The 23,484-nt window shown below is 44.7% G+C and overlaps 1 protein-coding gene across 1 annotated transcript; it reads left to right on the plus strand.

Annotated features, from left to right (window-relative positions):
• The first annotated feature begins 336 nt into the window (after window positions 1-336).
• On the plus strand, window positions 337-23,078 carry LHFPL6 (LHFPL tetraspan subfamily member 6). The gene is made up of 4 exons (XM_035110202.3): window positions 337-495; window positions 2,250-2,881; window positions 18,727-18,825; window positions 20,740-23,078. Exons 2-4 carry the CDS (start codon window positions 2,485-2,487, stop codon window positions 20,856-20,858), a joined length of 615 nt encoding a protein of 204 aa, XP_034966093.1. The 5' UTR covers window positions 337-495; window positions 2,250-2,484; the 3' UTR covers window positions 20,859-23,078.
• Window positions 23,079-23,484: the final 406 nt, after the last annotated feature.

The raw sequence follows: 23,484 nt of genomic DNA on the forward strand, positions 1-23,484 counted from the left end.
GGAAACCCATCGACACATCGCGTCGCGAGGTCATCATTCTTCACCCTCCGTCCGTCCGTCGCTTTTTTCGGCGGGATAAATATTTGTTGGTGGTGACTGGGGACCCCCCCCAATATTATTCAACGCGATTCCCCCCCCCCAACTGGCGCGCGCTGCTGGAGATGCGCCCCTGCCTTCCCGCTTCCTCGAGGGCGCGTCTCGCTTCCCCGTCCTTCTTCGCCTTACAAGGCTGCGCGCCAGGCATCCCCCTCCCCTTTCTCCCTCCCTCCCTCTCGGGATGGCAGGAGGCGGAGCTCCGCGCTCCGGGATTTAGGGACCCTGCCCCGGCCCGCCCACGCCTCTTAGAGCCCAGCCCGGCGACGGCAGCGAAAGCAGCATCGCTGGTGGAGCGGAGGGAGGGGGGGAACGACGACGGCACCGCTTCCTCCACCTCCTCGGGTACCCAGAAAGGCCGCACTTGGCAGCGTCCATGTGGGCCCGTGTTGGGGACGACAGGTTAGTGACGAGTCTCGTTGTCCGGGTGGGGGTGGCGGGCAGGAGACGGAAACCCTCCACCGCCCCCCACGACCCTCGCCAACGCCTCGGGCTGGCAGCGCGCACCGCGGCCCGGGAGAAGGGCTGCTGCGCAAAGCTGGGAGGGGGCGCGCTGCTGCTTCTTTCAAAGGGTGGGGGCTCCCATCCCGACCCCCATCCCCGTCCCCTCAATCCCAGGCCCTGGATCCGTTCCCTGGCGTGCTCGGGACAGGCGGGGTCAAACTTCCCAGCAAGTCCGGCTGGCCACTGGGCGCTGCTGCCGCTGCTTGCACCTATTTTTTTTATCGCGTTGCGATAAAAGTCACGGCTGGTCGCTTTTGGGGTGTCCCCACCACCCCCTCCGCCTTTGAAAGCTTTGCCAAAGGCGGCGCTGCTCTGGTTGTCTCCTCGCGCATTCTTCCGAGAAAGGGGCGCTTCCAGGTGTTTTTTTTGTGTGTGTGTGGGATTGGAAAGCATGCCGGCGAAGTCGGGTTGCGCAATGGTAAGTTTCCCCGAAGATGGGATTTCTTGCCGTAAGGAAATCGCAGGGGAGCTTGGAGGCGACGTCGTCTAAAGTCCCCGCCAAGGTGCCTGAATGAATGCTCGTTAAATATCCCGCGTCGTCTAAGCACCCCTTAGGATGAATGCTGGACAAACAGGTTGTCTGGAAGCCCTGGGGGTTTCTGACCATTACAGCCTCTTTGAAATTAGGCAGCCACCAAAGTACGGTAGAGATGCTTAAAAAACAAAAGGAGGGGTGGGGTGGATCTGGGCATGCTTAAAGAAGGCTCCACTGTATGCCTTGGGTCTTAATTTGCTTCGCTTTTGTGGGAAGGGGCATCAAACAAGTTTTCTCCACAAGGTTGCCAAATTCCATCAAGCCCACCCTTTCATTCTCCTGCCTGTTTTTCACCACTTTGAACTACAGTCAATATAATTAAGCCCCTCTTGTTTATTCTGCCCTGGTAGCAGATTTTTTCCCTCTACACTTGAGAAAGAAAAGCAAGGGCAGGTTTTTGTTTAGGACCCCAAAAGGCTCCACTGGCCCTCTGCTCATCCGTGATCAGCAGAACAGGGAAAAAAGGCAGTCGTATAGACCACCTTCTTTACCTACGGCTCTTTTGATTTATTTTCTAAGTACCCCAGTTATTCTCTGAGAAATGACATCACCTTGCTGTTCCCATGCAATCCAGCACTGATTCTGACCCCTTTCTTGCAGGAAGCGGGGGGGGGGGGGTTTGCCAACTTTTCACCTGGCCTCTCTGACTCTGCCTTCCACAGCCACCAGATGTGCAGATATTAGCAGGTGATGAAGTCTATCTACTGTGAAAGGCTTCACCTACTGATTTCTGCACATCACAATGCTGTCAAAACATAGGTCTCCGTGTTTGTGTGTGTGTGTGTGAATGAGTGAGTGTCAGTGTGTCACTTTGCAGCCCTGGGTGGATGGCGGACTGAGCTGTACAACCCCCTACCCCTCTGCTTTGAAAACAGCAGCACCCAGGACTGGAATTGGTAGCCCCACCCTAACCCAACCCCCCTTGTTCTCTTTCCTCTCGCTTTCTGCATGCTGAAAAATTCCACTCCCATCCCAGTATCCTTTCCCCCCCTTTCCCCATTCCTTTGTTGCAGGAGCAAGTTGATGTTATTTGCTGATAATATTTTTTTTCCTTTGTCCTTTCCTTTTCCCAACCTCCCCTCCCTGACTGCTTCTTACTACTGTACAACCACCACAGCTAACACAGGGCAGAACGCATTGAGAAGAGTGAGAAAACTTTCCACCGCACTAGGAAGGTGACTCTGGATGATAAAAGAACCAAATATAATGGCTGTTCCGGAAGATTCTATTGGACCACAACGTTACCGAGACTAGAGGCCTTTGGGTTACTCGTGCAAATGTCGCCCTAACCCTCACGACGCATAGCAAAATCGTGTCCCTGGCCTCCTTTTTTTTGACACGGGGGGAGAGCTATGACTGGGAAAATGGCATCTAGCCTTACTTGTACGGGGGTCGTATGGGCGTTTTTCTCCTTCCTATGCGCTGGGGTTTCCTGCGTTGGCTTTTTCATGCCTTACTGGCTGCTGGGCTCTCAGCTGGAGAAATCGGTGTCCTTTGGCACTTTCCGAAGATGCTCCTATCCAGTACGAGACGAGAACCTCCAGATCACGGTGATGGTGGAACAGTGTGGACGCTATGCATCCTTCCAGGCCATCCCAAGCGTGGAGTGGAGGATCTGCACTGTGGTGACAGGTCTGGGCTGCGGTCTCCTCCTCCTGGTGGCCCTTACGGCACTCATGGGATGCTGTGTGTCGGAGCTTATCTCCAGGACTGTGGGCAGGGTGGCTGGAGGACTCCAGTTCTTGGGTGGTGAGTAACACTGAACTTTTGACCACGGAACCTGCCTTTCCGCCAGTACAGAAAACAGTGCCTATGTTGTTCTTGTCTTTGTGTCTTGAATAGATTTGTACGTTAATTTTTCTGCTGGATCCGACATTTGCACTCTGTTAGGAATGGGAAAGGCTGCTCTCAGCACATCTCGATTTCTAAACTTTCAAACGAGCTAGTGCGCTGCTTTTACAGTACTGTTCTCTTTGTTGTTGTTTTTTTACAATATGGAAGAACGGAGATGCTTCAGAGCTAGTCCTAAGTTACGGCTCATGAAGTGGCAGATTCCTTTTTTCCGCCATTACAGTACGTACAGGAAAAGGGTATTTGACTGGTCGCCCAGTCCTAATGTTTGTTTGGAAGAAAGCCCTATTGATTTTAACGAGGCAGGCAAGCAGCACGATTGTATCCACATTTTACTGGGAAATAAGGTCCTCTGTGTTCATTAGGACTTTTTGCTTTCAGTCAGGTTCATGTGTAGAGTTGCACGTTTTCCAGTAATGTGCATATTTCCCCTCTCCTTTTTATATAAAAAAAATGTGTTTTGGATACTCGGTTTTACTCTTTCTGACCATATGGTTTTAATTTTAGCTTTTCCTCTCTTTTTTTGTGGCAACAGCACTCCCTACTTCTTTGTGTTGCATCCACGCCACAACTGCTTCTAATTCCAACCTCTGCAGCTGCTGTTGTGGAAGGGAAAACTTGATCAAAAACTCCAATTTCCCCTGTTCTTACGATATAGTCTTTGTGTTTGTGGTAAACTTGTGATCCTCCACTGGAGAAAAGTGATTTTGGCTTCCTAACAGCTGCATTGCCTCCACCTTAGCTAGCATTCTTTGCAGAAAACTCTGGGTTGCAATTTGAGCATGGGATGAACAAGGCCAGAGAGTGCTAACAAATGACAATTGCATTCTCAAAAGTACAGAGACATATTTCTGGCTGCTACTGGTGGTTCATTTTCTTCACCAATCCAAGGCTGATTAAAGTCTACGAAAAGTAGTGATGGGGGGTGGGTGGGTGGGTGGAGGCAGAACATTTTCCGCATAATCCCCCCCCTATTTTTCTGTAGTCTCCCTCCATTTTTTATTTATTTTATTTAGAAATGCACTGGTAGATAGCGGTAGCATTTCCTTAGTGACATTAAGAAAATGAACAAAGTATAAGTCAAGAAGGAAAACTGGAATGGTTGCTGCAGTTGCAGTACTAATCAAATCTAAAATCAAAGTTGTAGTTCAGTTTTCTTGGTAACTGTCTAGAGGAAGTACCTATATTTATGTCTACAGCTTCTCCAGCAGTTACCGGCAGTGGTTTTCAGTGTTGTCACTTTCCCTCTTAAAACCTAAATAACGCCAGGAAAGTGTGCGCTATTAGTTGTTGTGTCTTGAAATATTTACAAGTAATTCTAAAAATAGTTTCCAAGCAAATCTTCAAATTTCATAATATTCAAACCAGGCTAAGTGCATTTTATTGCATCCCCCCCACTGTATTTCCGTTCAGCTACTTTTGGCTTAGGGGTAAACCTTTCAGATACTAACCCAGTATATAAAATTGAACACGGCATGCATTTTTAACTTTGTTTGCAAAATTTAAGCTGAAAAAAGGCTGTTAAATTAGATCTCTATTCAATTTAGGGCAGTAGCCCCCTTTCACTGGTGAAGAGGCAATGAATGTCACATCCACGGTTCAATATTCTGTTTTGTGTATGGCTTTACTTGTATGTACTGAGAGTTGGCCTTAGTTAGAACATAAATTCCGTGTCCTGAGTTTTGACTGCAAGCTACAATAGAGAGTCTGATTTCCAGACGGCCTTGTCTTGGGCTATGTGTGACCAGTTAACTTTTTTTGTTAATAGAATAGTATCTAACAATGCTTTGCATTCCTGTGATTGTCATTCAGCCTGTCCCATACAATGGTTACAGTCAGAATGTTGTTGTAGGCATGCTGTTTTTTGGAGAGTGACGCGGTGTACGCTCATGTGCAAGCTTAGCAGTTTGAAGTTTATCTGGGCAAACAGGAAGAACAGGAAGATTCTTCCCTCTCCTCTTTTCTCCTCTTCTCTCTCTCTCTCTCTCTCTCTCTCTCTCTCTCTCTCTCTCTCTCAATCTCAATCTCTGTTTCTGTGTTTTAAGGCACTAAAATTCCAAGGAAGCTACAGGACCCCAGTGCTTTAAATCTGTCGCCACATAATCTTGTTATTTAATTAGTTTTGCAACTCTAGCAATGAGAAGTCTGGGAGCCATGAGTTCAAATGCTACGCCATGCTTGCGTATTTTCAAAAATGAGGAGCGCTCAGAAATGTGTACCTAAATACATACCTCATAGAAGTCCAATTCTACATACATGACATCTAAAAAGAGGAATTTGAGAGGGGAAAGTTAGGAGGGCCTCTTTAACATCTCATGAAAGAGAAATTGTGCTTCTCGTGAAAAGGCTGACACCTACACAGGAGAAAAAACAATGGCATTAAGATAGGAGAATGAGGTTTCTTCTCTTCCAGTTCCACTGACGTTGAAATATAATGCATGCTTTAAATAGTTATGCAACAATCCTTCCTTTAAGCTCCTTTTAAAATATTTAACCTAAGGTTTTTTTTATTTAGTCTGGATTTAGCCTAATCCTTATTAATAACTTCCGAACTACCAGCCCGCTTCTAGAAGAACAGCATTATGACTTAAAATTAGCAAAAATAAATAAAATTTAAAAAACCAAGAGCCCGTAACACAAACCTATTTATAATGGCATGTGGTTTTGCAAGTGAAAACCATACTTGGTTGGATACACTCTGGGATCAAGTGAGATATTCGGAGAATAGAAATCTGCAAGCAGATAGACCCTTGGGTATCGTGGAAACAAAATATTTGGCTGTGTGCTGTCTTCTGCATGGGCTCACACATTCCAGAGGTTGCTGGTTTTGCAGTGTGGATAGCCCGCTTGAAAACAAACTCACTCCATTTTGTGGAGCAGGTGTGTGAAGAGATTTGCTTGGCTGCGCTGCCATTCTTAAAAACGCTCACACGTGCGGCGGTGGCAGGGCTGCGGCCTGCATGAAAAATAACGGGTGGCTTGCTCCCATGGCAACCCACATCAGTGCTCCTTGTAGGCCATTGCTCTCTCCACCGTCCCTAGCGTGGGACAGGCAGTTCACTGTAGGGCTTGATATTGAGACCAGAGAGAGAGAGAGAGAGTCACTCAGGGACGCCTCTGATGTAAACTTGGCTGAGGCCGGGAGGAGGGTGGGTTCAGAGAGAGAGAAAAGGGGATATAAATGCTATTTCCTGTACAGGCTGCTGCACTGCTAAATTTGGAGAGCCAAAGCAACAGGAGATGTCTCTTGCTGTTTTTGATACTGCTCACGTAGTACGTTGCAAGCCTCCCTAGCAAGCTTTTCCATTCCTTTTCTCTCATTCTCTAGATTGGCTTTTCCATATATCTCTCGCGTATCAACCAATCCCTCCCTCTCTGTGGAGAATAAATGTGCCTTCCAGTTTTCCTCTTCTTCCTCTTTCCAAACTCTTTCCCCCGTAGTGCCATCCACCATTCCTCCCCACCCCCCAAAAATGTCTCCCACCTCAAGGCTACCTGACAGGAGGAGTCGGTAGTCTTGGACTCTGAAGCACATTTCAGAGCTGTAGCTCGTGCGGGAACACATGGCTGCCCCAATAAAAAGTTCAGGATTTGCATGAGGGAAGGAGGCAGGCCCCAGTCAGTGCCTTTGCAGAATGCAGGCTTTGCAAATTCAAGTCAAAAAGAGGTAACAAAAACCCCAGGCCCCCCAACATCTTGGTCCAATTTGCTTTCCCCCCCACCGGAGACGGCCCAAATTTTGGGTGCTTCGTGTAAAATAAATAAAAGCTTGCACACATTTCGTTAATTGTTGGAGCGCTTTCGGCTACCCGTGTGCCAAATTTCAGGGCTGCGTCTCATCAGGAAGTTCCACGGCAGGGGTCAGCAACCTTTTTCAGCCGTCCCTCAGACCATGTGGCGGGCTGGACTATATTTTGAAAAAGAAAAAAAAATGAACGAATTCCTTTGCCCCACAAATAACCCAGAGATGCATTTTAAATAAAAGCACGCCTTCTACTCGTAAAAACACCAGGCAGGCCCCACAAATACCCCAGAGTTGCATTTTAAATAAAAGCACGCATTCTACTCGTAAAAACACCAGGCAGGCCCCACAAATACCCCAGAGATTCCTTTTAAATAAAAGCATGCATAGGCCCCAAAAATACCCCAGAGATTCCTTTTAAATAAAAGCACGCATTCTACTCGTAAAAACACCAGGCAGGCCCCACAAATACCCCAGAAATGCATTTTAAATAAAAGCACACATTCTACACATGTAAAAACATGCTGGTTCCTGGACCGTCCACGGGCCGGATTGAGAAGGCAATTGGGCCTTTGGTTGCCTACCATGGCATTTGGAGTACATGAGCAAGCCAGCCAGTCCTGAGCAGCTTTTCATAGGAAAGCTACTAATAGCAGCTTTTTATTCTGCAAGTATTGTAGATGCACATATTGGGAAATCCCCTGAAGGCTCATTACAGTGCCTGAAGGGCAGAGGAACACTCACAGCCCAATGTGTCGTCCATATGTGGTTTTGTTTGCACCGTGCTGGAGTGCTTGCCTCTATTATGAGACATCTCTCCCTTCCTTCCTTCCTTTCTTCCTTTCTCTCTCTCTCCCTCTCTCCCTCCCTCTCTTTCTTATTATATTTTTATTCTGCTTTTCAGACAAAAAAAAAGGAAAAATCTCTCAAAGCATCTCACCGCAATTAAAATTCAGCACACAGTGCCCAGACAGGCAGGGTACATAAATGAAAAGAAGAAGCAGGCCCCGCCCTCAGGCTTACAAACTAAAAAAGACAAGACAACAGAAGGGGAAGGCAAGGGAGCTGGAGCGAAAAGAAAGAAAAGGGAGATCAACATGTCAGTGCCAGAACAAAGAGGTGTGTTGGGGAGGGACTGCCGCTTGGCGCAAATGGAGCCCCTGCTTTTCCAGGTTCAATTCCTGGCATATCCAATTAAAAGGAAGGAGAAGGAGCTGATGGGGCCGAGAGACCTAGCTGCTGCCAGTCAGAGTAGACAGCACTGGGCTAGGATGGACCAATAGATCTGATTTGGTATAAGGCAGTTGCATGTATTCACAAGCAGGGATACGCAACTAAATTTCTAATTTCCCCGCAAGGGGCAACAACCTGGACCTTCCTTTCACCTCTGTGCTTGCAGGACAACTGACCATTGGAAAAGTATTATTTTGAGGAAGGAGCAGGCAGAGGAGGAATATTCCTGACAGCTTCTCGTTCTTTGGCTGATAATATCTGGGGCTGGATAAAATTTGTGCGATGGATATTGAATCCTAGATGTAAAAATGCCCCATTTTCAGACTTCCCTAGTAATCTGGTGTACTCCAGAAGATGCATGTGTACAGATTTTCAGGGTTCTGGCTAGCACTGGAGTAGCTCAACCACGTTAGGGTGCGGTTCATGTCTTCTTTCTGCAATTATTATTATTATTAGCCATGAATGAGTTACAGCCTCTTTCTTTATCTCTTTCTTTATCTTCTTCAGGTATCTGAAGAAGTGTGCATGCACACGAAAGCTCATACCAAAATAAAAACTTAGTTGGTCTTTAAGGTGCTACCTAAGGAATTTTTTTTATTTAGCCTCTTTCTTTATATATCTAACCCCCACCTAGGAAGTAGGGTCTCTAGCCTACGAAAGCTCATGCCGTACTAAATGTTTTAAGTCTCTTTCATTTTTTATTTTGTTTAGGAATTTTATCTTCCATCCCTCAGTTGTTGCCCTTCTCAGGGTAGCACTTTTCCAGCGCCACAGGGCTCGTCATTATTTCTGCTGCAACAGAATAACACCACTTATCTTCTGAGATTGGAAATGGTGTGAGAATGGCCAGATTGTCTCTGCATGGACTCCTGGCATCTATTATGGGATGGATGGCACAAACGTAGAATATGGAAAGTTGTATCCCAGTGTACAGGAGAAATCAGCTTTTAAGATTGTAAGAAAAGCCCTGCCTCTAAATTTGATTTGATTTTCATTTGATTTATTGTATATCTCTGCTGCTTTTTGTTCAGCTGAATCTCAAAGCATCTTACAAACAAATAAATAACCATAATCTACTGAAAAACAGCAGAACATCACAAATACAGCAAAAGCCATTTAAATGATTTTTTAAAAGATTTTTTATAATCATCAATAAAACAAATACGATATATAAGACATTATTTTCAAAATAGCAACTTAAAAAAAGAAGCTGAACAGGTAAATTGGCAGCAGAAGAGTCATTGATAATCACAACTTCCATGAGTTCCTCCCCCCCCCCAAACAAAAATGGAATTTTCGAATACCTGGACATATGGCAGTGTTCCCCCCCCCCAATTGCTGCAAACTCTTGGTGATTTGGGTTGCCCTTTTCTGAACCTTTTACAGCTCTGCAATATCCTTCCTGGTTCTGCTTCAGCATGGCTTGTTCTTCTATATTTCATAGTGTTTCCCACCAGTTTTCCCAGAAAAGTCATTAAGCTAACTTCCCTGTAATTTCCCAGATCCCCCCTCTGAATCCTTTAAAAATAAAATAAAAAAATGAGTGTTTTACATTGGCTTCCCCCCTGTTTTCAGAGACAGAGGCTGATTTTTAGGGGCAAGTTGCATGTTTTTGCTAGTAGATCAGCACTTTCACATTTGAGTTATTTAAGAATTCCTGGGTGGATGTTATCCAGACCCATTGATTTGTCAGCTTTTATTTTGTCAAAAAGGCCTAGAACTTTGCCTGCTGTCACTACTATTTGCCTAAGTTCCTCAGACTCACTTCCTGTGAGAATTAGTTCAGGCTCAAGGATCTGCCCTACATCTTCTGCTGTGAAGACAGATGCAAAATTTTCATTTAGCGTCTTGGAAAAACCTTTTTCTTCCATTAGCATACCTTTGAGTCCCTTGTCCAAAAGTCCAACTGCTTCCCTAGCTGAATTCGGGCTGCTAATGCATTTGAATAGGGTTTTTTTGGGGGGGGGGGGTATTATTAGTCTTAATGTTTTAGCAATGTGTTCTTTTTCCCATTCCTTATTGCTACTTGCCTTTCTTTTGCCAAAGTTCCTTTTTATTATCATTTGGACAACGCTTCCATTTTTAAAAGCAAGACTTCTCGCTACTAATATCTTCCTTGACTCTGCTCATTAACCACACTGGCATTTTCTTGGCCCTGATCTGTGGTATACATTCTAGCTTAGCTTCTCATTCTCCAGAAATGGTTTTAATGGCTGCCTAGCAGATATTCAACTTGTAGTGTTTCCTACATGGAAAGGCAATGAAACCACACCAGTTGGATTTTTGAAGCTACTAGATGGCGAGTTTATGAGATATGTACTATTTAATATGCTATGTGTGCAGCTCGGAAAATGTTGCTTAAATTTTTATTTATTTTTTATTGTCAGTCCTTTTTAGAAAAAGTGTACTTAATGGTCCTCGTGTTTTTCTCCAGTAAACAAATTGCAGCGGATTAGCTAATTATGATGGAAGTCTGTGTAGACAATATCAGATGTTTCCCCTATAGCATAAGTCGATTTAGACATAGGCTGTAACAATTTCAGAAATGTTTTTGGCTCATCTGAGTGTCGTTTCCCCAGATTTGTTTGTAAATCATAAAACGATCAAGCCCAGGTTCTCCATTCTTTGATTGTAAGACAAAATGCCAAATAACTTTCCAGCTTCTTGTCTCAGTCCGAGCTATGGGATGATGACCATATACAGTGGTACCTCAGTTTATGAACACAGTTGGTTCCAGAAGTCTGTTCATAAACTGAAGCGTTCATAAACTAAAGTGAACTTTCCCATTGAAAGGAATGGAAAGTGGATTAATCTGTTCCAGACGGTCCGCGGAGTACGTAAACTGAAGCGTTCATAAACTGAAGCGAACTTTCCCATTGAAAGGAATGGAAAGTGGATTAATCCGTTCCAGATGGGTCCGCGGCGTTCGTAAACCGAAAATTCGAAAACCGAGGTGTTCATAAACCGAGGTTCCACTGTACAGTATATACAGAACCCTTTCCAGGAAGCTGTTTGGTGAAACTTTATGTCAGCTGCTCTTCTTTCTTATACTGTACCCTCTTGACCAGGCATCCCCAAACTTCGGCCCTCCAGATGTTTTGGCCTACAACTCCCATGATCCCTAGCTAAGAGGACCAGTGGTCAGGGATGATGGGAATTGTAGTCCAAAACATCTGGAGGGCCGAAGTTTGGGGATGCCTGCTCTTGACAGTTAATACTTGGATTCTTGCTGCAAAGCATCAACTCAACCTCAGGTGTGGCTCCCATGGCTCCCACTTGCCCTAGGAGGCATCCTGCATTCACAGGTGCATAAAAAGGATTTACGGAAGCCTGTAACCCTCTTGGCACTAATCAACCGTACCCAGCTGCCACGTTCGCAAGGTGAAGACCTCAGGAGAGTTGGAGGTTCTGTGCTGTGATGCACAGAGGATATTGTGTTGTCAGAGATGCAATGCAGATCTCTTTGAGGTTGGACACAGATTGTGGTCTGAACCAAAAAAGATCAGCAAAAAGTGTATTCAAGGGAAATTGCATATTTTCCCCACATTTCTGAAGCTCTGCACCTGGCTGATTTCGTATGTTATGTTGAAGCACATAACCTGGAATAACAAGCGAGCTGTGTTTCCTCTTTGAAGTGTAGCTGCTTGACTTCGCTCTTGGTTTTTAAATCATGTCTCCCATTTACGCTTTCAGATCATAGCTGTCAACTTTTCCCTTTTCTCGCGAGGAAGCCTATTCAGCATAATGGATTTTCCCTTTAAAAAAAGGGAGAACTTGACAGCTATGTTTCAGATATACAGTGGTACCTCGGGTTAAGTACTTTGCTTCAGGATGAGAACAGAAATTGTGCTGTGGCGGCAGCGGGAGGCCCCATTAGCTAAAGTGGTGCTTCAGGTTAAGAACAGTTTCAGGTTAAGAACGGACCTCCGGAACGAATTAAGTTCTTAGCCCGAGGTACCATTGTATCATTAAGAAGCCATTGTGGCAATTAAAAGGTACACTATAACTGCCTTAAGTTCTTAAATTTCATTTCCTCCAGTGGTTTCTATTTGAGCTACAGGCCTGATTTTGTGGTATCTGTCCCAGGTAAATACGGTCCTTATTTTGCCTTGGGGAAGAGATTACAGGGGTGCCATAAAAATGTTGCTATGAATTGCTAGGGTTTGCCATTCTTCAAGTTTCAGCCCGTATTCCCCAGACTCTCTAGAACAGTGTCCCCAACCCCTGGGTCCCTAGATGTAATTAGACTACAACTCCCATCATCCCTAGTCAGCAAGGTCAGGGGTGATGGAAGTTGTAGTCCAACAACATCTAGAGACTACTAAGATTGGGAAAGGCTATTCTAGAAGTTAAATCTCTGTGAGGGAGGGCAGATGCATGTTGCGTCGCTGGTGATGTCAGCGTGAACCCTGAGGCACAGGGTAGTGCAAATCCTGCCATTTTAGACATCTCAGCTGCTGAGGCTCATTTTTCACATAGGCCAATAACTGTATTTTTCCATGTATAAGACACCCCTATGTATAAGACGACCCCCAAAATTAAGAAATTAAGTTGTTTAAGTCACTTCCACTAATTGCTCACCCGCCTGCCCGCCACTGCTGATCGCACACCCCGCTGCAGCCGCCAATTGTCTGCCCACCACTGCCGCCACCAACAGACCACCTGCCCACTCGCCTGCCTGCCTCACCACTGCCGCCAATCGCCTGCCCAATTGCTGCAGCCAATCGCCAGTGGGCCTTGCCACAGCCACCAATCACCCACCCAATCACCGCGGCCAATCTCCTGCTTGCTGCTGCCATTAAACACACGTCCCCCCTCTGCATTCACTATCCGTGTATTAGACGACACCCATTTTTTGCCCTTTTTTTAAAAGCGAAAAGCATTGTCTTATACATGGAAAAATATGGTATGTTTTTCTTTATCCCAAAGAACTACCACCCTTTTTGCAGAGTGTTAAGAGTTTTTGCAGTTACTGTATTTACCCAAACGTAATGCGCCATGGAATCTAATGCACACCCTAATTTTCGCAACATAATTTGGCAAAAAAAGGTGTGCATTACATTCGAATAAATCTGGTAGTTTAAAACCAGCCTATAGCAGGTCATGTGGAGAGGAGCCTTCAGCGGTGGACAGAAGGGAAGAAGGGAAGTCCTTGGACAGTGGTGCTTAGCGTGTGACTAGGAATATTGCAAGTGTGCAATGAGTTCCCTTAGAAGCAATGACATATTTAACGTGTGTGTGTGTGTGTGTGTGTTCTAACGGATGGGGCATAAATGATGCATCACTCTCCGCACGCATGGAGTCATCCACCGTGCCTAACTGCTGACGGAGGAGATTCCTATCCTTGCAGAACTATATCAGGGGATCAGAATAATCTGCCTCTCCACTGAAGCCAGCCTCGGGCAAGCGTCGCGCTTCCATTCTGCCCATATGCTCCCAGCATCAGAGAGCACTGCTCAGGCGCACAAGTCATGAGCCAGCCAGAGCTGGGTGTTCCTTTGACGGAAGGAAAGCTGTTGTTCCTGGAAATTCACTTGTGGGGGGATTGCATGGTAGCAAAAAAATATAAAAAAATAAAATAAAAATCTACTAGTCGTATACTTTCAGAAATCACACACATCTGGCCAGGAGTCAGGAAACAGAAATGGCATTATCCCTGTTCGTGTGATGGGATTTTATCTGTCTGCTGCACATGATGAATGTATGCAATCAGCTCTACATGACTCTGCCCTTGAGGAGTTGTAGCGCAGAACGCAGTGGCCCGTGTCCTGATGAGAGAGGGCTGGCAGGAGCAAATAAGAGCTGTTACACAACAACGACGCGGGCTATCCAGCTTCCAGACACAGCCCAAGGCGGCTGCTGTTGATCTATGACAGCCAAAGTGCCTTGGGATCTGGTGCGCTCAAGGAATGTCTTGACTCTGATTAAAATGTTCCACGAGGCCCTGCTTCAAACGCTGTCTGCATGTACCAGGGCAGGGTGGAAAGGCAGCCTGTGGACCTCTGGGTGTCTTTGGGACTCCAACTCCCCCCCACCCTCAGCCCGCATTGCCAGTGGTCAGGGATAATGGGAATTGTAGTCCAGCAACATCTGGAGGCCCTAACATTCCTGTCAGGAGCAAGCAGGCGGTAAATTACAACGTGCAAGTTGGACCTAACTCTTCACTAGCAAAAACACGTTCTGTACACGAGTGTCGGGCCTAAGGAGCAGAACAGTTCAGTCCTAGTCGGTCTTGCCCCCATGAAGCAGTTGCTGAGACTGCCTCCCCCATAGCTGCCTAAGTCTCCTCCTCTCCAGGATTCTTTTCAAGCAATTGGAGACTACACATTGCCCATCTCTCCTGCCCTTTTCATGCCTCTTCTGGTTCTGGGGGACCAGGGAGGACGTGTCTCTTCACCAGCCTGACTCATCTCCGCATCTTGGCCTTGTTTCTCCCACCGTCCTGCTTCTTCTTCTGGACTTCTCTAAGCCCACTCATCCCTGATACAGTACCCCTCTTCCCAGTCTTCTCCCTCTGACTACTCATTGTTATCCCACCACCTCTCCCCGGCCTCTGAGTCTTATTGCGGTTTCCCCCAGCTGGTTCCTCCCATCATTTCTCTATGCCCAACCTCTCCATGGCAGTTCCCCACCCTTGTACTAGGGCAGTGTTTCCCAAAATTGGGTCTCCAGCTGTTTTTCAGACTACAATTCCCATCATCCCTGGCAACTGATCTTGCTTGCTAGGACTGATGGGAGTTGTAGTCCAAAAACAGCTGGAGACCCAAGTTCTGGAAACACTGACTGCCCCAGGGTGTGAAGTGGGACCTCCTTTTTAGCAGCCTTAATTTTGTGGACTTGCTTCCTAATGGAGCCCAATGTTTCAGGATTTCCTCCCCTCCCCCTTTCTTTTAAAATACTTGTTTGATTCTGCTGTGAATGTTCTGTTATATTATCAGAGGAGTGTTGGCTTTTTGTCCATTTTTACTGCATTTGAGATGTATTAATTAACAACTCTGAATGTAATTTGAGAAGAGCCGGGTATTAAATGTAACCTTTATTACGAATTTAGAGCACTGAACAGTCTGCGGTGAATACTCATTGTAAGACATCTTTATGAACTATGGTCACTTGGGAAGCAATTATTAGTGTTTGCAGAATCTTTAATCACCACTTTGATCTCCAACAAGCAAAGGGTTTTTATAGATCCTGACATTCATTTTGCTGAAAGAACAACTCAATTTAATGGTAGCTTTAGTGCCAGTGGGGCTTTAAAAAAAAAAAATCAATTCAGCAGTTACTGGCACGGCCTTTTATCCTCATATGGAGTTGTTTGTGTTTTTCGCAATTCATGAATGCATATTACTAAATTAATTCCTACTTCCCTGCTGTTCAGAAATAATTGTTTCAATAATAAAGAACTGTGATCTGATACATATAGCTGCTAGGCAGAGGATCAGATAGTAGATAGGTCACATCTCTCCGCAGGCAAGGTCCCCCCCCCCCCGAAATATATTGTGTGTAGTTCCACGAAAATTTGACGCTTTCCCATCTAGAGGTAGCTAATTTTTTCATGAGGCTTGGGGCAGTTTGCCTAATAGGACAGTTCTCTTTTGCAGCCTTGCATGCAGAAAAAACAATGGAGTCCGGCGTTATCAATTAAGGAAAGACGTCATGGTTGGACAGGTCACCTCAGATGCACAAACAGGTGTCGGGACTAAGGAAAGGGTCCTGTTACTGGTAAATTCATATGGCCTATCATGGGCATAGCCAGGATTTTTGTTTTTTGGGGGGGGCAGAAGAACCTCAATTGTTATGTATTTTTATTGATTTTTATTGATTTGGGGGGGCAAGCTGCCCCTCCCTGCCCTGCCTTGGCTACACCCATGTGGCCTCTGATGCTGGCCAATCAGACGTAGGCTGTAAAGGAACCAAAATGGCAGGGCTGGTTAAAGAGATTTCACCATTGGATTGCAGAGTTTCATATTTATTCAGCGGACTAGTTAGTGCACTTATATATCCCACTTTGTAGCCCCAAGAGGCTCTCAAAGTGGCTTTTAGGATTCTCAGAATGAAATCACATTCAGATCTTTAGTACAGGAACGCCAGTTACACGGGGCGCATCCAGGGTGAATTTGATTTAAATCAAATCACGATTTAAACCACAATTTAAAACACTAGTCAGTAAATCTTGATTTAAATCACTAGTCAGTAAGACTTGATTTAAATCATTTTTTTTACAGAAAGACCCATTTTTTGCTGGTATAATCTTAATGTTTACAACCAGATGAAGGTTTCATTTTTGGAATAATAAATTTTCAGAGTAGTTTTTACAGTTTTATAAAAAATTACTGATTTGGTTATACTATTAGAAATACAAAGACAGATAATTATGAAATTATTGTGAGATTTAATAAGTTAACTCTTTATATTTGGACAACTTTTCTGCTGTACTTTATTGGAAGGAGAAAAACAATCATTTCCTTAATAATAATTTAAACAATTTATTTAACTAAAACAATAACATTATAGCCTATGCATCCATGTTTGTTAACTGATGTGGTTAAACAATTATTATTATTATTATTATTTTAAAAAACCTTAGACTGAGTTTTAGCACACATGAAAAACTTAAAACAAATCCTTTATTTCCTGATGAATAATAGCCTTTGGACTATAATGTAGCATAAATAGAAAACTATCTTTGGAAAGGTTTTTCCTCCAAAAGCATTATGTTTTTAAAAATCCAATTTAAATCAAAGAAATCTGATTTTTTATATATATTTAAAAAATTGTTGATTTTTATCCACCCTGGGCGGATCCAAGTTAGTTGTCCCATTCACTCGAAGACCTCTGTGTGTGCAATGAAACTTCACCCCCCCTCTCTCCTCCCCACCCAAATATATTCTGGGAGTTTTACCCAACCCAGTAAAGCAGATGTGAGGGACGCAAGGATAGGAGAGGGAAGGGAAGTCCTGTTGCACAAATGGAAGTCCTTGTGTGAAGAGGATGGCTTGGTTGGGTGCGACCTGTGGTCTCCATAGGGACCTAGGATTATTCAGGCAGCATTTCCTGCCCTCTTCGCTGTCCTTAGTTCAAGGGTCAGCAAACTTTTTCAGCAGTGGACTTTTTCAGTCCACTGTTCCTCAGACCATGTGATGGGCCGGACTATATTTTGAAGGGGGAAAAAATGAACTAATTCCTATGCTCCACAAATAACCCAGAGATGCATTTTAAATAAAAAGGACACATTCTACTCATGTAAAAACATGCTGATTCCCAGACCGACCGCAGGCTGGATTTAGAAGGCGATTGGGCCGCATCCAGCCCCCGGGCCTTAGTTTGGGGACCCCTGCCTTAGTTGGAAGGCAGGAGCTCTCTCCAAAGTCCTCTGAGGCAAAGGAGTGGGGCTGAGCTTCTGGATCTCACTGGGAACAAGATGGAAACTGTCTTCAAGTTCTCTCACAGGCCGTTGCCAGGCAACAGCTCCCTCCAAGTTCCTCCGAGTGAGAGGAGTGGGGCTGAGCAGCTGGAACTGTGATGGAAGCAATTTTCCAGGCACCACTCCCAAAATATAAGTACCGGTATCTTGCAAATTTGCATGGAAGTCTAAGAGCTTTGGGGGGGGGGAATATTCCTAGAACTGCCAGTTTTTTAAAGGTCATTCCTTGTGCACAGCAATCTCCAATGAAGAATTGTGCATGGATTTCTCATCAAAGTGGGATGCATATGTTTTGTTCTCATTTTAAGCTTCCACCTTGAAAACCCATCCAAGCGGTCTACCTTCCTTGGCCCCTCAGTAAGGGACCATTGTGGTAATGCAGCTTGCTTTTTAAACAAATGCACGGCAGTGACGGCACAGTGTTAAACATTCGTATGTAAGGCACACACTTGAGCTCCGTTCAAAGTAAACATGCATAGCCTTGAGTGACACGTGCCAAGTTTTTGCTTATTTAATTCTAAATGTCTGCCTTTACCTTCCAGATCTTGCTTGGTTAAGCTAAAAATGAAATTCCAATAACATTTCCCTCCTCCGAAGCGGACTTTAGGAACTCCGTTAGGGATTTTTGTGTTTCTTGCCTTTGTTTTATTCCCAGCAAAATGTGTGTTTGGTGTTTTCCAGTCTGTTGCTGTGTGATTTATGAGCCTTTCATGAGCAGACATCCAGCAGCTTGTAAATAATTGCACTGACAAGGAAGGCCAGTCTGGTAAACAGATTATTCCTAATTGTGCAGGGAGCGAGTCAGGAATCCTACCGTCACATACAGAAGCACACACCATTCCTCATGTTTTTCCAAAGCCCTGGCTGAAGACTTAAAGGGCAAGCCACGTCATAGTTGCGTGAGCGGAGTATAAATAAAATATGTGTGCATTGAGTCCGGAAAGAATCTATGTGCATTGAGTCCGGAAAGAATGAATTGGTACTCTTCCAAGGCTGGTTGAACATTACAGTACAGTATTGCCAAAGACTGAAAAAAGCTATACTCTCTTGTTTTGGCACAACATACCCTAGTATGCTTAATACATGATACTCTGGGCAACATTTACTGCCCTGGGAACCTCTAGCTAGAATAACGAGTTGTAAATACAATAGATAATAATTAGAATAATTTGTAACAGAAGCTCCACCAGGCTTCTTCAAAGATAAGCAGCTAACAAGGTAGCCACTCGGCTTGCTGTTTGTGAAAAATCAGCCTTGGAAAGGCTGAACTTCCCTGATTCGCAATTGTCTGAAGACCTGTTTCTGCCTTCTCCCTGACCTCCGTTTTATTTTCTTATTGGTCTGCAGGCTTGTTAATTGGTTCTGGCTGTGCTCTTTATCCTCTGGGCTGGGACAGTGAAGAAGTCCGGCAGACCTGTGGTTACCTTTCCAACCAGTTTGAGCTGGGTAAGTAAGTGGCTGCCAATGGAGCAGGTTTAAATGAAGTTAACGGTTTTGACCGAGTCTGCTGAAGCACTTTGCATGATCTGCTTAAGCCTTTCTGCCCCCCTGAGCACTGAAATTCCTTCGCCACCAAAGTTAGGACAGTTGCCACCAGCCCTCCTGTTACAGAGTGAAAGGTTTACTTGCTGCCTACTCTGAGAACCTGCCAGGATTTTATTGTATTTGATTGGTGGTATGGTGCCTCTCTCTCCTCCCACCAGTAGCTTGGGAGGTCTGGAGGAACACCATGAGGCTGCAGGTGGGTGATTTGGGGTCGTAGTACAGTGGTACCTCTGGTTACGAAGTTTATTCATTCCAGAGGTCCGTTCTTAACCTGAAGCACCACTTTAGCTAATGGGGCCTCCTGCTGCCGCTGTGCCACCGGCGCACGATTTCCGTTCCCATTCTGAGGTAAAGTTCTCAACCTGAGGTATACTACTTCCAGGTTAGCAGAGTTTGTAACCGGAAGTGTTTGTAACCCACGGTACTTCTGTATATAGCGTGTCTCCCAGTTGTCATCATGAGGCATGTGCAAAGTGCTTGAGAAAGAGGAGGAGAGTGATCTGCTGCCTGCTGCATTGTATCCAGGGACCGGATGCTTCTATCTGCTTAAGAGTGGGCCATTCCTGTCACTTAAACTCTTGAGCTCATGAATTGGAGTCATGTTGCTCCTCCCAAGTCCTGCAAAGCAACAGAGGGTGGCCGAAGCTTGCCCAGGTGAATGAATGAGCAATCCAGTAGCAGAGAGTTGCCTGCAGGCAATGTGCCCAAAGGGGTTTGGGGGGGACAGGTGAGCTAATGAGCAACTTGCATCTCTTACCTGGAGATCCTAAGCAAACTCTACTGGGGCAGAAGTACCATATTTTTCCCGTGTATAACATGCCCCCATGTATAAGACGACCCCATTTTGGGGGGACTGCAACAAAAAAAATTTAGGGGGAAATTGCCCAAAGATGTTGAGCCTTTTTTTGGGGGGGGGGAGATTGCCCAGAGTTGTTGAGAGCCAGTGTGTTGTAGTGGTTAAGAGCAGTGGACTTGTAATCTAGTGAACCGGGTTCGCTTCCCCGCTCCTCCACATGCAGCTGCTGGGTGACCTTGGGCTAGTCACACTTCTCTGAAGTCTCTCAGCCTCACTCACCTCACAGAGTGTTTGTTGTGGGGGAGGAAGGAAAAGGAGATTGTTAGCTGCTTTGAGACTCCTTATGGTAGTGATAAAGCGAGGTATCAAATCCAAACTCCTCTTCTTCTTTTGAGGGGTGGTCACCAACCCCCAATTGCTTGACCACCTGCCCACTTGACGCAACCACAGCCAATTGCATGCACGCCTCCCCACTGCTGTAAATCAACCACCCAATTGCTGCAGCCAATCGTCAGCAGGCCTTGCCGCAGCAACCAATCACCGCTGACAATCTCCTGCTGGCTGCTGCCACCAATCGCCTGTCCCCCCTCTGCTTTCTGTATATAAGGCGACATGCAATTTTTTGCCTATTATTTCCAAGGAATACATATCGTCTTATTCCTAAAACTAGCATTCATCATCTGGCGATTCAAGCTTTTGGGTCATCCCTAGTGACAAGACACCAGCTTGTACACAATGTGGACATTGCAGCCCAAGCGAGGCACCCAAGTCCCCCACATTGAAATGGGAAGTTATGCATAATTCTCTGTCTTGATGTTATTGGGATAGAAGAGTCCCGCTTTAATATTTGCGCACCCAAAATAATTACATGCCTCGTAACAAAAACGCCCCTCTTGTTTGTTCTTTGCAGTGTTTCCTTGAATTAATTGCAGTTTGCATTTTTAATTTAAAAGAAAAAAAGAAACAGAATAATGGTGAAAACCATCTAATATTGTCCTTTGTGTTTTGTTTACCTGTAGGCACCTGTGAAATTGGCTGGGCTTACTATTGTACTGGAGGAGGAGCTGCTGCTGCGATGTTGATCTGCACTTGGCTGGCCTGCTTCTCTGGCAAGAAGCAGAAACAGTACCCTTACTGAGGCCAGAAAGACCCAGCACTAAGAGAACCAGTTTAGGGATTTGGAGTGTGGGGGTGGGGCGAGAGAAAGGAAAATAAATGTGCATGTAAGCCTTTCTTGGAAAGGAGCATTTTTTCTTCACTGTAGCCAGATCAATACAAACAAGAGTCAGTGACGTTTGACACTGATTGAACAGTGGGGTTCTCTGTAACTTAGGGGTATAAACCAGGAATTTCATGGAGCTTATGCTCTTAACCACTTTATTCCTAGCCTATTGTGGTGTAGTAGAAAATGCAGGAAGTATTCACTTTCTTGTGTGTAGGGAGGAGGAAATTAAGGGTTTTTAAGCAGTGCTTCAGTTGAAAGGGTTTAAAAAAACAACATGCTGGAAGACAAGGATGTAGCCTTATAAAACATTATTTAACATGACAGGGGATTGGACATAAAGGGGGCATTTCTTCACGGTTTTGTTACTCTCACGGTGTGAGTAACCAGATTTCTCTGACGTGATCAGCCACGTCGGCCCACAGCTACAGCACCTGCCTTGTGTGTGGATGGCATCAATTTTGAGGCCTTAAAAGTATTAGCCAATCTGATGCGGAGTTTAATTTTGTGAACTTAACTATGAAACTTGTTACGTGAATCCTGTAAAGCACATCTGCCTACTTTTGCACAGACACTTTTTCCTTCACACGGCACCTAACTGCAGATTATGTGGAGATTTTTTTTTGCCATGTACCAGGCTCCAACCAATTGGACTCCTTTGCCTGCCTGCGTACCATCCAGCAGTTTGTAGTAGTAGCTCACTGTGGAAGGCTCTGATACTCAGGCAAAGCAGCCAAGGGGTTTTCATCGAGATATATATATATATATATATATATATATATATATATATATATATATATAGCACAGAGATCCACATCAAGTCATTTCTCTCCTTTCACAAATGCACATGCTAACTCGCCGTTTTACTTTCATATAACCTGCAGAAATACGGCCAAAGTACACATTGCACATACGTTTTTACAGGTATTTTGTGTGTAATGAGAGTCTTTTTTGGCATTGCGGGTGGGGAGAACTGAGCATAGTTTCATCCCACCATCACAACTCCATGATGCAAAAAAGGGGGTGTTACTCTGTTATTGCAGACATTTTATAAAGTGTACATTCACACACAGTATCACACCTATGCAACAAAGGTTTCTCTTCATTCACAGATGGAAATGCTCACAGATTGCCTGTTCAGCCCCCTCTTCCTCCATGTTAATTCATGCACACATACCTCAAAGCACAGCACATATACATCCACTGACCCCATTTATATACCGTACACTTCCTCTTCGGGCATGCTTTTTTACGCTCTCGTCCTCTTGATTCATTACATTCACTCCCTAGAGAAGCGATGAAGACCAGTATGTCCGCTCCTGCTTCTCCTTCTTCCGCTGCGTGGCTTCAGATGTTCACCAAAAGTAGCAACAAAGGAAATGCAAGCGACTTGCTTCCGCTCTAGTAGTTTTCATGTGAAAGGGAGATGCGGGCATTGCCTGCTGCAAGGTCTGCATTCTCCTTGGCACAGAGTGTGCGGCTCAATGTCGCACAAGACCAAGAAATAGCAACAGAGGACAAGTCCTTCTTTGTTTACTTGGATAATTTTATTTGTTTCGAGACCACTACTTTTCTTACTGCTTCGGGCAATGAGCCGCTCACACAAAATCACTGTGGAGCAGAGCAAGTTAATACTCCTTGCACTTCTGTTTTGTTTTGCTCTGCTCTAGATCATATGAATTTCAGTATTATACCATGTTTTAAACTAAAACATAAACCCTAATGGACTAAAGGGCCATTTTTTTCAGTATTTTATATAATCTGTGTACACGTGTTCTCATGTTTTAATGGCCTTTTCAGACCTATATACATTTTATTAACCTCAATGTTTTTCAAGTTTCTTACCAAAATGCAATATTTTACTCAGCATATGTAGCCTTTTAGATAGGGACGTTCTATGAAGGGCAGGAAGGAGACAGTTCTGTCCAATGAGAATTGTGGGTGTGGCACAGTAGTATATTATGACTTATGCAAGAGCAATGACAAACATCTTCCAACTTTTGTTACTAATAGCTAGGTACTTATTGATGTATTGTGCTGTATTGTTTATTTTAATATTCATCTTTGTAATATAATATAAAATGTACGATATCGTTTGTATTTTAGAATCTGTAAATAAATGTCTTCTCTATGATACTTCAGCCGTCTGGTTGAGTTTCCCTCCCTCCTTTATTTTTTATTATTACCGTACATACTTACTCAATTCATATACTCCTCTTCATCTATCTTTCATAGCTGTGGCTTTACAGGATGTGTGTAAATGTCAGCCTGTACCTTGAAAGTAGGATATCCATTTGCAAAGGCTGCCAAACCGAACGGGGTAGGACTGACATTGACCAACATTCCTTTTCTGGAAAAGTGAAGTGTTCGAAGAACTCCCACAAGACCCCATACATGAGAGGTTTGCCATGCTAATTCTGATCTGTAGCTGCCTGAAACCCTGGCAGCAAAGGAGAGGATGCTTCCTGCTCAAGGACCTCTCCTTCAAGACCTGTTGGTTGACCTGGAGCCAGGGGCTCTCTACATCAATGAGGAATGCTGC

This window comes from Zootoca vivipara, chromosome 3 (assembly GCF_965207765.1).
Source record: "Zootoca vivipara chromosome 3, rZooViv2.hap1.1, whole genome shotgun sequence".
NCBI lineage: Eukaryota > Metazoa > Chordata > Lepidosauria > Squamata > Lacertidae > Zootoca > Zootoca vivipara.

Coding starts and splice junctions, on each gene's coding strand:
- LHFPL6 (XM_035110202.3), top strand. CDS start 2,485: ATGACTGGGAAAATGGCATCTAGCCTTACTTGTACGGGGGTCGTATGG. Junction 2,882..18,726: donor AGGACTCCAGTTCTTGGGTG/GTGAGTAACACT, acceptor ATTGGTCTGCAG/GCTTGTTAATTGGTTCTGGC. Junction 18,826..20,739: donor TTCCAACCAGTTTGAGCTGG/GTAAGTAAGTGG, acceptor GTTTACCTGTAG/GCACCTGTGAAATTGGCTGG.